The sequence below is a fragment of the Pseudorca crassidens genome, chromosome 3, assembly GCF_039906515.1.
Source record: "Pseudorca crassidens isolate mPseCra1 chromosome 3, mPseCra1.hap1, whole genome shotgun sequence".
Taxonomy (NCBI): domain Eukaryota; kingdom Metazoa; phylum Chordata; class Mammalia; order Artiodactyla; family Delphinidae; genus Pseudorca; species Pseudorca crassidens.
Window position 1 is genome coordinate 57,393,933 of NC_090298.1, and position 15,301 is coordinate 57,409,233.

Sequence of the window (15,301 nt, forward strand, 5' to 3'; positions counted from 1 at the left end):
GCCCGGTTCATCATCCCAGGTACCTAGCAATGTGCCTGTGTTCTGTTCCATAGGCCCAGGAGCAAGCTTGAAAATGTCACTGACTCCCATTGTTGGAGTCACCCTCCCCCCACCCTCTTTCTCTTTGTCCCTTCCTCTCCCTCCTCTCTCCCCCACCCCTCCCCCATTATCATCACTTTTTGTTAGACTTTGTTAGATCTGGTCATGTTTGTATGTTTTACTTTGGCTTTTAATTAGAACTGGTGTTCTGTGGTTTTAGTTGGATATATGCAGAAATATACTTGATTTGGGTAGCCCAGACTTCTTATTTGAGTTCTGAGGCCAGTTTATAGCTAGACAAAGTTGCAGATTTTATTGATGACCTGAGATTTGGAATTGATTCCAAAACAATGGAAACTATTAATTAAATATTTAATTTTTGGCTCACAGGCCCAGCCGCTCCGCGGCATGTGGGATCTTCCTGGACCGGGGCACGAACCCGTGTCCCCTGCATCGGCAGGCGGACTCTCAACCACTGCGCCACCAGGGAAGCCCAGTATTTAACATTTTTTAATACTCTACCTCATTCATGTAGTGATTAAATACATGCAGTGATTAAAGATTACTGTTAAATAAATTCTTTCCTTCTGTAACATTTCTTAAAAATTTTGATCCAAATTAGGTTTGGATGAATTGTTTAGGTTATTGACTTTCTCTTTTTCTTTTGCTAGCAATAATTTATTCCTACATATGATTAAAGCATCATGTGTAAGAATTGTCTTGCTTTGGATCGTTGCCCTCTTTGAGGTCTGCTTTTAATTTCTTCTGCTTTTAATTGAACTCATGATGGCATTTTTAGATAATGTATGAAAGAGCATCAGGAGACAGAGCCAAAATGGTCTTATTTGCTTTTATACAAACTAAATTGCCCTTGCAGCCCAGCATAAAATCTAAGCACTAAGAACACTTATTTATTTTGACAACAGAATTAATTGAGCCTAAAACAGTTGAAATTCCAGTGGTAGCAAACTATTCTTTCTGACTCTCACTCTGGCTTTGGTACTTTCAAAAAAAGTAACTTGTCTTATGATTAAATAGCAGAATGATGGGCGGTGTACTGCATTTGGGGGAAATGGTGAATAAACTTTCTACTTGTGAAACAGTTCAGAAGTGACATGCTACAAGGGGGGTCAGAATGTGCATTGATATCCAGCTGACCTGTCAGCTGGCACTGAGCCAGGCACGCAGAGCTTTGCCATGTGAAGCAGCATGTGGAGCGTATGCCATTTGAAAAACAAAATCTTTTTCATGCATGATTTAATGGTTTTTTTAAGAGTATATATTTAGTTTTATTTTTCTAGAAACTGTTAGTGTTTCTGTTTTTAATAGAAAAGCTTATGTGTGGATGGAACTCAGTTAAAATGTTTTAATATATATTTTACAATTTGAAAGGATTTGGCACCTTATATTTCAAAAATGTCATTTTGAATAGCTTATTTTTATTGGATATTTTTCTGTTTCAAATGGATTTTAAGAGGATGTTTTTAAAAGATAAAGAGAACAGTGATCAAGATATCTGGTATAGGAGAGATGTTTTGTGAGGAAAAAATGTAGAATTTTGTTTGAAGGGACTGATGTTTATAGAGTTAATGGACGCCTTTACTATTTTCATATATATGATAACATCCAAAGATCTTAATATATACTATATATTTTTTTGATGGGTGGTTATATTTTCTCAAGCTTTGTTAGTAAGTGATAAAACTAATAACACATAATAAGCTGTTGGTAATTTAAGTAGAAATTTTTCATTCTTAATAATTCTTACACCAAGCAAAAAGTTGCTGTTTATCAGATGCACATACTACTAAAATTCTTTATCTTTATTGATCTTTCAGTTCTCATCTCTTTGTAAACTGTTAATGTAGGCCTTTAAAGGATTCTAAGAACAAGCTCATTACCCTTTCATTTAAAGAATTCTTAGCTTAAAGATTTACAGAGTGGACTTGAAGTTCCTTGAAATTTTAATTGGGCTGTTTTCTGACTCTAAGAATTTTTTGGTTGGAAGTAGTGAGTGTTTTTTTTTTTTAGTCATATGATATATGTCATAAGAATGCCCCAGTAGGGAAGGTATTGCCAGTTAATTGATTAAGACCTTGTTTATCAACTCACATTTATGACTTTTATTCTGTTTATCACTAAATGTTAATCTCTTTTTGAATAAAAACTGGAACTGAGGAAGTAAATCTTTGATTTGGGGGTAAGAAGCAGGACACTTTAGCCAATACTTTAAATGCTCCTACTTAATAGAGAAATTTTTCTTGTTCATTAGTGGTTTTCTTTCATAATGGAATGATCAATGAGAACTCTGATCGTGAATTTGCATGTAGTTATAGTTAAGCTTAACATCTCAGAAGGACCAGTAGTGAAATCCTCTATTATCCACTGTTTGGGTTTTTTTAAAATAAATTTATTTATTTATTATTTTTGGCTGCGTTGGGTCTTTGTTGCTGTGTGCGGATTTTCTCTAGTTGTGGCGAGCGGGGGCTACTCTTCATTGCTGTGCACGGGCTTCTCATTGCGGTGGCTTCTCTTGCTGCGGAGCACAGGCCCTAGGCACGCGGGCTCTAGAGCAAAGGCTCAGTAGTTGTGGCACACGGGCTTAGTTGCTCTGCAGCATATGGGATCTTCCCGGACCAGGGCTCAAACCCGTGTCCCCTGCATCAGCAGGCGGATTCTTAACCACTGCACCACCAGGGAAGTCCCTATTATCCACTCGTTACTTCAGGCTCTGTTTTTAAATTTCTTGATGTAGCAGATTGTACCAGTTACCATTTAATCAGGCAGGGCTAAAGTGACCATTTAGTGGAACATACATTTTTAGTCTGATATTTATTGAAAACAGAAACTACATGTTAAATCTCTGTGTCTCCAGTTCTGTGGTATCATATATAAAGGGTTGTCAGTAAATTGTGTTCATGATATAGGCTAGTCTCGGTCTTTTTTCAGTGTTAGGCTTATTTGATTTTTAAATTATTGCTGATATTTTAATTAACACTATCAGGTAACACTGGAACATGTTTCAGAACAATTAAAAACATGTAATGGGATCTGATGTGATTGTTTTCTACCAGCTTTTTTTTTTTTTTTTTAAACCAGTACTTGTTCATGTTTTTTCTTTTTAGGCCTTATTGAATTTGAAGAATGTGACCCTGCTAGTGCAGTTGAAGGTAAATTGACTAGTTGTAATGTGTGGGAGCTAGCTAATAGCTTCTGTTTACTGAATAGAGGGGCTGCTATCCATTGGTGTTAGCATGTCTATGGAGTGATGTAAAAAATGTGAATGTGGTTTGAAGACCTGCAGATATTAATGTTTACTTAATAAAAATAGGTTTGCCCAAAGGAATATTAGTGTGTTAGAATATAGATTTTTTAAAAGATTAAATATAACATGTATTTGTTTGCAGATATGCATTGAGATTGTTTTCTCCACTGATATCAATCTTTAAACATTCTAATGTCATAAATATGAAACTCATCACTACATATTGATGTATACTGCTTATTCTACAATGGGTAACATTTTAGTAATTAGTAAGGTTATGTATTAATGCTTATGTTACTGTCATTCAAAATAGGCGATGATTTGACTTAGAGCAAGGATCCACAACCCTTCCTATTTAAATTGATGTTTTTCATAGTCTGAAACCCAAGAGATGTCTGCAATTTTTGTTATGTTTTATAATGTTACTTTGTGAGCTTCTAGAAATAATTTGAAAGCAGTCTTCTGTTTTTTTCCAAGACCTGTGTGAGAATATGGAGGAATGGTTTGCTGTTGTGTGTAAGGTTATTAACTGAGCAGTCAACGAGCTCTGGGGCCTAGACTTTTTATAATTACCATCTGTTTGACTAAGAGCAGTACTTATTTAAGTTCTGTGTACTCAAACTTTAAAAGTTCTTCAGAAGTTTAAAAGAATTTTAAAAGTTCTTTAAAAATGTTTATAATAAATAACACTCTGTGAGAATAAAAATGTATTTATTTTTAAAATATTATAACATGCTTTGCAAATAAATGGTTCAGGGAGTTAGTTTTGCATGAAAGCAAGTACATTATTCTAAGACATCTGGATTATAATCCTGGCTGTAGTGTTAACTAGTTGTATAACACTGAGTTAAAAAAACAAAAATAATACTCTGAGTTTCCTCATCTATAAGGTGAGAGGTTAGCTTAGGTGTACTCTAGTTCTCAAAGAGTTCAGTAGCTAAGCTTTAAGTGCTGAATTCTGTTAACGATTGATAGCATGACTGACGTTTAAAAAATAATTTGTCATGCAAGAAGAAGAGGAAGAACTGCCATATTTGGCAAAATAGAGATGGTATTTGTTCCTCATTTATGGTTAGATCCATTTATAACGTTATTTGTATTAGAGATAACATATGGACAAAAGAATGCCGTATTATAAGTTTCCCATGTCGTACTGTTAATGGATCTGTTGTCAACTTTTCATTTAAAACAACACGTTTATATTTTGTGACCCTTTATACCGGGAACATGATTTGACCTGCATTTATAACAAAATCTAATATAGTGAATAATGTACTTTCTTTGAAGTCTTAAGATATCTGCAAGTGCTTATTTTGCCTGAGGTGATTTAGGGGAAGAGAGAATTTCACTGATCAAATCAATGTTCTGTGTATAACCTTTTGGTGAATAAAAGGCTATATTATATCAACATAAGAAAAATTTAAACAGACTATGACTTATTTAAATATTAGGGTTTAGCAGTTGATACTTTCTTTCATCCAAATTTAGTATCAACAGTTATGAGCAAATTGTGTGTCAAGATACAAGATGCATTCATAAGTTTAATATATTTATCAGGAACAGTTATGTTTCTGTAACAATATACATTTATTTTAAGGTATAAGACCAAGGAAAAGAAAGACTTTTGGTTTACCAGGAATAATTAAAAAGGAAAAGGATACAGAGTCTGTGTAAGTATATTAAATATTGTCAAAATCCTTTCTATGGTTATAAATAATTAAGAATAAGACTATTGTTATGAATTTGAAAAGAAAAAATTCTTTTGGAAATAACCCAAAGTACATATGGCTAAGATGTGAAAAATACAAACTTTTCTAAGAACATTTGCCAGCTCCTCTAGTTTTAGTTAAAAGTGTTAACTTCTCTTATTATTTTAAAATTTCAAGATGAACGCTTTAGTGTTTTGAAATTGAAACTTTAAAGATACTCTTATTTTATAAAGTGATACATGCATATTTTTAAAAATCAAGCAAAAGTACAGAGAGAACTAAAAATTGTTCTAAGTCTTAATAACCTAAGAAAAACACCATGGTCAGCAATTTGATGAAAATCTTTCAAGACAACTCTAACCATATAGTAAATTAGTGATATATGTGTACATAAATGGAAAATGTTAAGTGGGGGAGAAAAAAGTCCTAACATATTTTAAACATTTATATTAATTCGTCATTTTTAGATGGAAGATGGAGTATAAATGTCATTTACCTTTTTTAAAAAATAAATTGGTATACAAAGAAATATAATTAGAATATAAGAATTAAACTAGTATTAGCTAAGTCAAGTTTTCTGCCTTGGCTATACATTAGAACTACCTGAGAAATTAAATATATCTATGCCAGGCCCTGCTTCAGACCCATTAAATCAGATTCTTGGGGCGGGAGGCCCCAGCATAGTTTTTGTTTTGTTCTAAGCAGCCTGTGTGATTCTTAATATACACCTGGGGTTGAGAATCATTGAACTCTGTGATTAACTGGAGACAAATTGGAAATAAAGGAACTTTTCTTTGCTTAATTATTCAACCCATTTAGAATGAAGAGGCACTAATCAAAAGTCTTGAGTGATTTGTTGACCCAGTAACATTGACTGAAAATTTGTTTCAAGTCCCTGCTTCTCTAGCATAATCAGCAGAACTCTCACGAGGTTTAATATTTTGATGGCCATTCATATTTTCAATATAAGAGAACAATTTGTGCTTTGGGTGGTCTTGCCTCCTCCCTGGTTATACGCTTATCATCTGAGTTTCTTGGAGTTTCTGCCATTCTGAATGTCTCTTTCTTTCCTCCTCCCTAGTTGTATTGATACTTGGTTTAACAAATTAAGACTGTTTGCAAAGTGATTTATGCCTATAGCTACTGTCTCTTCTGCAGATGTCTTTTTTGAGCATTGTGAAGAGGGGTATTTTGCTAAGGGAATGGAACCTAATAGCTCTTTTATAACATTGGAAATTGAAGTCTGAACAATTGATTTGTAAGTAAATTTTTAAAATGTAGCCAGTTTATCTGTTAGTGGCTACATTATAAAGAGTTAAGATGTTTTTATAATTGATGGTTTTCACAGCTGTTCATTTAGGGAGCTTATAATATTTTTGTATATTCCATGTTTTTAAAATAGCTTTTCATGATCAGTAATTTCCCAGTATGATCATTAGGGCACTTGGATATTGGAATATTTTAACCAATAAGAATACTAGGTCAGAAAACTAATGCCTAAATCACTGCATCATTATTGCCTTCTTTCAACACTCCCTGGCAGGAAAAATGTTAGAATTCACTTTGCTTGAAATGTCCGAGGCTCTTGGCATGCTTCTTCTCATAGCCTGAAGGTTTTTGAAATGCCAGCAATTGTGGACAAGGGGTCCTGCTCAGAGCTTGGTCTTCCTGGGGCTTCATCTGCAGGTCTCATACTGCGCACTGTGAAGGCAAACAGATGAGTGCTTTACCACAAAGACTGGAGAGTTCTGGCTTAAAGCCAGACAATAAATGGTTTGGAACTCCTATACTTACTTTTATATTTAAACTTTATCTTTTAAAAAAAGAAGAAAGAAATGTTCAAACATCTTAATTTGATTCTGTACAGGGATTGAATATTATTACAGTAGCTTTTCTGGATCATTTCCTCAGCGTATGCATAGGTTTTTTTGACATAATATTCCTTATAAGGAAGCTCTTTTTCAAAATTTGCAATTTTAAGTAGCTATAAAGACATGTGGGGTTTGCATTTACCCTGGTGCTCCCATTTGAATTAAGGGCAGAATAGTCATCTCCCTCTTTTTTCATTTTTTCAGTCTATTCCATCCTATATTTAACAAAGTTCTTTAATTTATAGATTTCCCTATATCTGGATTGATACAGATTACCTGTATCTGGATTGATACAGATTACCTGTTTATCTTATATAATTTAGTATTAATTTAGTATTTTTTATTTTGTTCATTTGGCTCTTAAGGTGTACCTAATATGTGTGTTTTCAGGCTGTTATTAAAGTGGCAGAATTTGATACTGTATGTAATAACTGTCTCAAGCCAAAGAGTATACCTAATCCAATGCCTTTTAAATATGCTAATTTTTGTTTGTGAACTTCTTTTAGAATGTATACATATATATTCTTCTAAGCTTGTTCCTCATGGCTTCAGTGCCTTTAATTTTATATATCTAGTGCTTTATTTGGTTAGTTGAGAAGGCTGGTCTTCTTTATGTTTTAGTTTTACTTTTAAAATAATAGTTTTCAATAGATTATGTCCAAATTTGTATTTGCTTATCAGTGAAATGATAAAGTATCAGTGCTCAACTGCATATTACATTAGACTAACAACTATTCCAGCTGGAAGTCTAGCTACTCACCTAACATATTTGGAAAAAAGTGGTTTCACTTCTATATATACTAGCTTATGGAAAGTACCTCAAAGGAAATACGTTAAAATTTTTTTTTAACTTTCTCTACCTGAAGGATTAAAAGCCACTAGAAATCGTAGGACTGACAGCTTCCTTGACATGACACGTGTATATTCATGGAAAAGAACTATTTTTGAAAGTAGTTTTACAAATATTTATAAGCTGTTTGTTTTATTTTGTCTTGCAGTATCAGTATAGGGGAATGTCTTTGTTTGAATTTTAAAATCATTTGGTATATTTTAATATTCATGATTTGATTTCTCTAAATATTTTTATAGAGTTTAAATGAAAGTTATGTTTAAATACCAAGGCAAACACTTTTGATATAGTATATTTACCAGATAGTTCTAATAGTTGAATATGTCTGATATTTTGTTTGTTTTAATAGGGAATGCCCTGATGCAGATTCACTTGTAAGTAGATTTTACTTTGGTATAAACAGTTTAGCTATTTTCATTAGGAAATACCCAGCATATTTGGGTTGAGTTTGTTTACAAATCTTTCCAAGAAAAATACTAACCATGTTATTAGAAATTCCCTATTAAAATTATTTTACAAATGTATTTTTGGCTTTACATTGCCAGATGCTTTCCTATTAAATAGAAGGTATTTCTAACTACTTTTGAAAAGTGGACATTTTACTTTTAAAATTGGAGTGGAGCCATAGCGTATTGCTTTTTTCTTGGGAAATATGTCAGATTTCAAACCTGCCAACTTTATTTTAAAATGTGCTCTTACTAATTGATTCTTAGATCTATTAAAATACTACTATAACTGTTCATGTGTTTAAGGTTTGTTTAGGGGACTGTCATTTTAGAAAAAGTAGCAACAACCGTGGTTAGTACTTTTCTGTGCTTTTTATTTTGTTTTGTTTTAAAGAAAGTTTGTTTATATTTCTTGTTTAAATATATTTCTTCATATATAATTAAAGAAGACATCAAATGGAGCTCCCTGTGGTTACAGTGAGAGAATAGATTTACCAAATGATGGAAGTAGTGTGTAGACAGATATGTTTTACAGATTGGTCATTAAACACTGATCATGTTGGTAAGTGTAGTAGAGTCAGGCTGTCTCTTTTATTGTTCTTACTTGTGTAACTTGTTTCTTTTGGCTCCAAAACATTATGGTCTTTTACAGCATATTGGTGTACCAAAATAAAGAACTACATATTTTGTAAAACATTATGTTTTATGTTAATTAAGATAAAACTAGTATTTTTTTTCATATTTCAGCTTTAAAGTAAGAAAATTACTATTCATTAATAAATTTATAGTGAAAATAAGGAAATAGACTTCTGATGAGTTCTAGGCTTAAAATCATCAGTGTTTTTGGAGTTGTAACATTTACCTTACCACTTGCATGTTTTGATACCCTTGGTTTACTAATTAATGAAAAAGTCAGCAGATGTGTTTGGGATTTACTTTAGTGTTCATCATGCATTTTATTTCTGAATTATTTATAGCATTTATTTGATTGCAAAATTGAATAAAAATTTTAATACTTCATGTTTTATATGCACTCCTTTAAATAAAATATTTAAAATTTTCTCAGTTAATTGATACTATTCTATAATGATCAATATTAAACAATTTTGAACTTCAGCCAGTATTTATCTGGAATTAGAAAAGGACTTTTAAAGAGGACACGAAATTCTACTGCTATATAAGAAATGATTGATAAATTTGACTGTATAGAAATGAAAAACTTACAGAATTAGAAAAAATACACCATAGAAGGAGTTGAATCACTAAAGATAGCTGGGCAGAGTGTATTTGCAAGATGTTTAACAAGGGGCTAATTATTTTCCTTTGTAAAGTTTTGATACAAATTAGTTTAAAAGGTAAGCAAGCATCCTAGTAGGAAAAGGGCATTAAGATAAAAACAGGCAATTTTCATAAGAAGAAATAAAAGGTTGTAGTGAATAATCATAAATGTTGTTCAAAATAGTAGCCTAATTCTGATGCAGATTAGAATGAAATTACTATATTCACCTATCATATTGGCAAAAGTTTTGATACACTCATACTGTTGGTAGGAATGTAAATTGGTATAATCTGTCTTGTGGATAGTTGGCAGTATCTCCCAAATAAGAAATGTATATTCTTTTTGACTCTGCAATCCTGCTGCTAGGGCTTTACTGTTACAGCTATATTCACAAACTTTATGTGTGTGTGTGTATGCTTGACCAAGATATATGCTTATATAGAGGGGGAGGGAGAAAAGGTGGACAGGGATAGATGTTCATTTCAACATTGTCTATGTTAGCAAAAAATTGGAAACACTAAAGCATCCATTAAAATGGGGATTGGTTAAATTATTAAACATTCACTTGAATAAATAGATGTTATAGGTCTAGGTTGCTCGTGTCGGTTGAAATGGGAAGAACTTACTAAATAAAAGCAAGTGTGATCTTTTAAGTAACTGTTTTTTAAAATAAATAAATGTGTGTCTATTATATGTATTCTCTTTTTTTAAAAGAATGAGTTACAAGACACTGAATTGTGGTTACCTTTGAGGAGAAGGATTACAGTGGGGTCAGCAGGGAAAGGAGGCTTTCATTTTTTGTTGTTTCCTTTTATTTATGGCCTGTTCATGGCTAGTCTTACTATTATTCAAACATCAACAGGCTACTTTGGTAGGGAAATTATCCATCATTTTCTATTCCTTTTTTAAAAAGTCTATGTATGTAATTTAAAAAAATTATTTTGAGTGACTACATCTTTTGAAAGTTGACCAAGGAAGTGTAAATCGCTCTCTTAGTTTTAACCAATTTCCTCTCTCCAAACTGAGACTGAGAAACATACCATTGATTTGCAAGCTCTATCCCAATATTTTGTTAAAGTTACTACCACCACTATCCACCAAAACTGCCTTTAAGATTGTTGGCTGAAGTTACATGCTCTTTTCTTCTTCTTGTACTGCTTTTGACTTAATGCTTTGCTCCAGCAGTATGGGGCCCTAATATAGAAACCATGGATTGAATGGACAAAGATGTAAACAGGTAATGTGTAAGTTTTTATTAATATCATGAATAGTTCTAGCATTGAAAACCTGGTACAGTGAGCATCATTGCTTTTTTTTTTTTTTTTAAACACACACCAAAAAAGCGTTTTATTTTGAAATAATTGTCAATTTACAGAACATTACAGAGATAGTACAGAGCAGTCCCATATACCTTTCATCTCGTTTCTCTTGATGGTAACATCTTGCAAAACTTTGGTACAGTATTGTAACTAGGATATTGATACTCATACAGTCAAAATAGAACATTTCCATTAACCAAGGATCTTTTTTTTTTTTTTTTCCTTTCACCTATTTAACCCTCTCCCAGTGCTCAAATCCCTGGAAGTCACTGATCTGTTTATCACCTCTATATGTTTGCCCTTTCCAGAATGTCGTATAAATGGGATCATACAGGATATAGCCTTTTCAAACTGGATTCCTTTACCAGGAATATTAAATATGCATTTAAGATTTATTCATATTGTTGCATGACTTGATTGTTCATTCCTTTTTTATCACTGCAGAGTATCCCATTGTATAGATGTATCAGTTTACTTATCCATTCACTTATTGAAGGATGTTTTGGTTGCTTCTTCTTTTAGGTGATTATGAATAAAGCAGCTTAATAACATTTGTGTGCAGGTTTTTGTGCGAAAATAAGTTTTCAGATCAACTGGGTAAATACCTAGGATTGTGATTGCTGGAAGGATCTTTCATTTTGATTGCTCCTTTTCAGTCACTTTTGTTCTGTTCCGCCCCCTCCCTACACACACACACACACACACACACACACACACCTCTGGCAACCACTACTCTTTTCTCGATTTCTATATATTTGTCATTTCAGGAATGTTATTTAAGTGGAATCATACTGTATGTAACCTTTTGAGATTGGCTTTTTTCGCTCAGCACCCTTTTCTAGAGATTATTCCAGGTTGTTGCATACATGAATAGTTCATTCCTTTTTATTGCTGAATAGTATTCCACGATGTAGGTATACCAAAATTTGTTCACCTATTGTGGGACGTTTAGTTGTTTCCAATTTTTGGCTGTTAGAAATAAGTTACTTTGAACAGTTGTGTACAAGTTTTTGTGTGGGCATAAGGTCACTCGCGACACTGGTCACTTTCTTTCTGAAGTCTGTTTTATCTAATAGTAAGGTAGTCACTGTTTTATTTTTTAAATTAATGTTTGCATGGTATATTTTTTCTATCATTTTCCTTTCAACCTACCTATGTTGTTATGTTTGAAATGAGTTTTTCACGCGTAGCATATGGCCGGGTCATGTTTTTTTAATTCATTCTGCCAATCTGTCTTTTGTTATACATAGACCATTTATATTTAATGTAATTATTGACATGTTGGGGTTTGTCTGCCATTTAATTTTTTGTTCTCTATTTGTTCCTCTCTCTCTCTTTCCCTCTCAGAATATTGTTTTATTTTTCCTGCCTTTCTGTGGGTTATTTGAACCTTTTTTAGAATTTGATTTATTTATAGGGTTTTTTTTTTTGTTTTTTTGAGTATATAACTTTGTATATCTTTTTAGATAGTCGCTGTGGGTCACTCTCCAGTAAGTTCAGATAGTTGTTTATGTTTATTTTGACCAGAGTTTATAGATGTAATCTGCAGGAGATTGATTCAAAAGCAGTTTATTTGGTCTTACAGAAAACAGCTCAGTATTATTTTAAATTAGTACAACATATAGTACAGTGTACTGTAAACAAATTTAAAAATAGTGTCAGTAGCAGATCCCAGATAGAATCTCTAGGAGAGGGACTTCCCTGGCGGTCCAGTGGTTAAGACACTGTGCTTCCACTGCACGGGGCATGGGTTCGATCCCTGGTCAGGGAACTAATACCCTGCATACTACTTGGTGTGGCCAAAATGAAAAGAACCTCTAGGATATTAAATATCTGGTATGTTCTAGGGTACCAGGAATAGGAAGAAAGTATTTTGAAAAAAACTTTTTTTATTCTGATTTCTAATGGTTTCTTTATTTTATTTTTTAATTAATTAATTTATTTTTGGCTGCATTGGGTCTTCGTTGCTGTGCGCAGGCTTTCTCTAGTTTTGAGTGGGGGCTACTCTTCGTTGCGGTGCGAGGGCTTCTCACTGAGGTGGCTTCTCTTGTTGTGCAGCACGGGCTCTAGGAGCATGGGCTCAGTAGTTGTGGCACGTGGGCTCAGTAGTTGTGGCTCACGGGCTCTAGAGCACAGGCTCAGTAGTTGTGGCACACAGGCTTAGTTGCTCCACGGCATGTGGGCTCTTCCCAGACCAGGGCTCAAACCCGTGTCCCCTGCATTGGCAGGCGGATTCTTAAGCACTGCACCACCAGGGAAGTCCCCAGTTTCTTTATTTTTTAAGTATTTTAAAGTATTATTTGCATATTAGTAAGCAGCATATAGAACTCAAAGAAAGTGCTTTACTTCTAGGGTCATAACTACATCACTTGTCATCTTTTTATCTGTGGAATCTGTTCTTTACCCTATATTAGATATTTCACTTCTAAACTTTAACCCAGTCTGTTAACTCACTGCTAACTACGTTAGACTGTTTATTCAGCTTGGAAACTATAACTATGTAAACCTTGTGCTGTGCCTGTCAGGTTAGCATTCCTTCATATTTCTCTTGCTGAGCTTTAGCAAGTGATTGGAGGAAGAATGGGAAACTCTAGGAGTAGAATGATACTAGCTGCCCAGTTATATCCAACTGGTACACCCTGTCTTTTCTTGGCAGTTCTTTTTCTCCCCCATTTAAAAAATGTTTTTATTTAGAAATATGTTGTAACCTACAAAGAAATACAAGAATAAAATAGTATAAAGAACACTTGTATACCTTTAACTTTTTACTACATTTGCTTTAACAGTTCCATTCTCCCTGCGTATGTGCATGTGTATATTTTTTTCTGATCCATTTGAGCATAAATTTTATATTCTCTTACTTAACCACAAAAGCATTTTTAGAGAAGTGTCCCTTCTGTATCCCTTCTGCTCCACCACCCTTCCTTCTTAGGTAACCAGCTTTATTGTGTTCTGATTTATCTTTGCAGTGTTTTTTTGTTTTTAATTTTTTTTCATAAAGATAGCAGATATCTATATGGTTTTTAAATTTCCCCTTCTTTCTTACTTAAAAGGTAGTATACTATATATATTCTTTTGTACTTGGCTTTTTTCAGTTAGCAGTATTTCCTGGAAGTCACTCCATTATCAGTTCATGGAAACTTTTCTCTTTTTTTTTTTTTTAAATAGCTGCATAGTACTTCACTTTGTGTATGCACCATAGTTTATTCAGCTATGCTTGGACATTTAGTATTTTCCAATAATTTTGAGTTACAAATAATCTCTGGTGAATAACCTTGTTGCATATGTATTTTTTAATTCTTGGGGGCATATCTTCAGAGTAAATTCCTAGAAAAGGAACTCCTGGGTAGAAGGGTAAACACGTAAATTTTTTGTTAGATATTGCTAAATTTATCTCTGTAGGAATTGTACTATTTTGTATGTATACCAATAAAGTATAAGAGTACATTTCCTCACAGCTTTGCCAACAGAGTATATTTTTTAACTTGAGTTTTTGCCAGTCTCGTGGAAAAGAGGTGGTATTTTAGTATAGTTTAAATTTTCTTGGTAGTCTTTTTGTTTTGTTTTGTTCTTTGTTTGTTTGTTTTTTGCTGTACGCGGGCCTCTCACTGTTGTGGCCTCTCGCGTTGCGGAGCACAGTCTCCGGACGCGCAGGCTCAGCGGCCATGGCTCACGGGTCCAGCCGCTCCGCAGCATGTAGGATCTTCCCGGACCGGGGCACGAACCCGTGTCCCCTGCATCAGCAGGCGGACTCTCAACCACTGCGCCACCAGGGAAGCCCCTTGGTAGTCTTTTATTTCTGTTTTTTTTGTTCTCTCTCAATATATTTTTTAATTAATTAATTTATTTTTGGCTGTGTTGGGTCTTTGTTCCTGCGCATGGGCTTTCTCTAGTTGCAGCAAGCAGGGCTACTCTTTCACACTGTGGTGGTTTCTCTTGCTGCGGAGAACGGGCTCTAGGCGTGTGGGCTTCAGTAGTTGCAGCATGTGGGCTCAGTAGTTGTGGCATGCAGGCTCTAGAGCGCAGGCTCAGTCGTTGTGGCGCACGGGCTTAGTTGCTCCGCAGTGTGTGGAATCTTCCAGGACCAGGGCTCAAACCCGTGTCCCCTGCATTGGCAGGCGGATTCTTAACCCCTGCATCACCAGAGAAGTCCCTGTTCTATATTTTTTTTGTTTTTTGTTTTTGTTTTTGTTTTTGCGGTACACGGGCCTCTCACTGTTGTGGCCTCTCCCGTTGCGGAGCACAGGCTCCGGACGCGCAGGCTCAGCGGCCATGGCTCACGGGCCCAGCCGCTCCGCAGCGTGTGGGATCTTCCCGGACCAGGGCACGAACGTGTGTCCCCTGCATCGGCAGGCGGACTCTCAACCACTGCGCCACCACGGAAGCCCTGTTCTATATTTTTGATATGTTTTTCCATTTACTTAAGCTGTCAGTCCTCTGGTTTTACCACCTGTCTTCCGTGGATGCATACAATCTTTTGCTTTTATTTCTTCACTTTGAAGATTTAGGTAAAAATTTGGTTA

At 34.4% G+C, this 15,301-nt stretch overlaps 1 protein-coding gene across 1 annotated transcript in view; it reads left to right on the forward strand.

Moving 5' to 3' along the window:
• FCHO2 (FCH and mu domain containing endocytic adaptor 2) overlaps positions 1-15,301 on the forward strand; it is a 116,128-nt gene that overhangs the window by 57,065 nt on the left and 43,762 nt on the right. Inside the window, exons 9-11 of the mRNA XM_067730972.1 lie at positions 3,165-3,209; positions 4,902-4,974; positions 8,084-8,108. Of these exons, the coding sequence (XP_067587073.1) occupies positions 3,165-3,209; positions 4,902-4,974; positions 8,084-8,108 (143 nt within the window). The remainder of the gene's footprint in view (positions 1-3,164; positions 3,210-4,901; positions 4,975-8,083; positions 8,109-15,301) is intronic.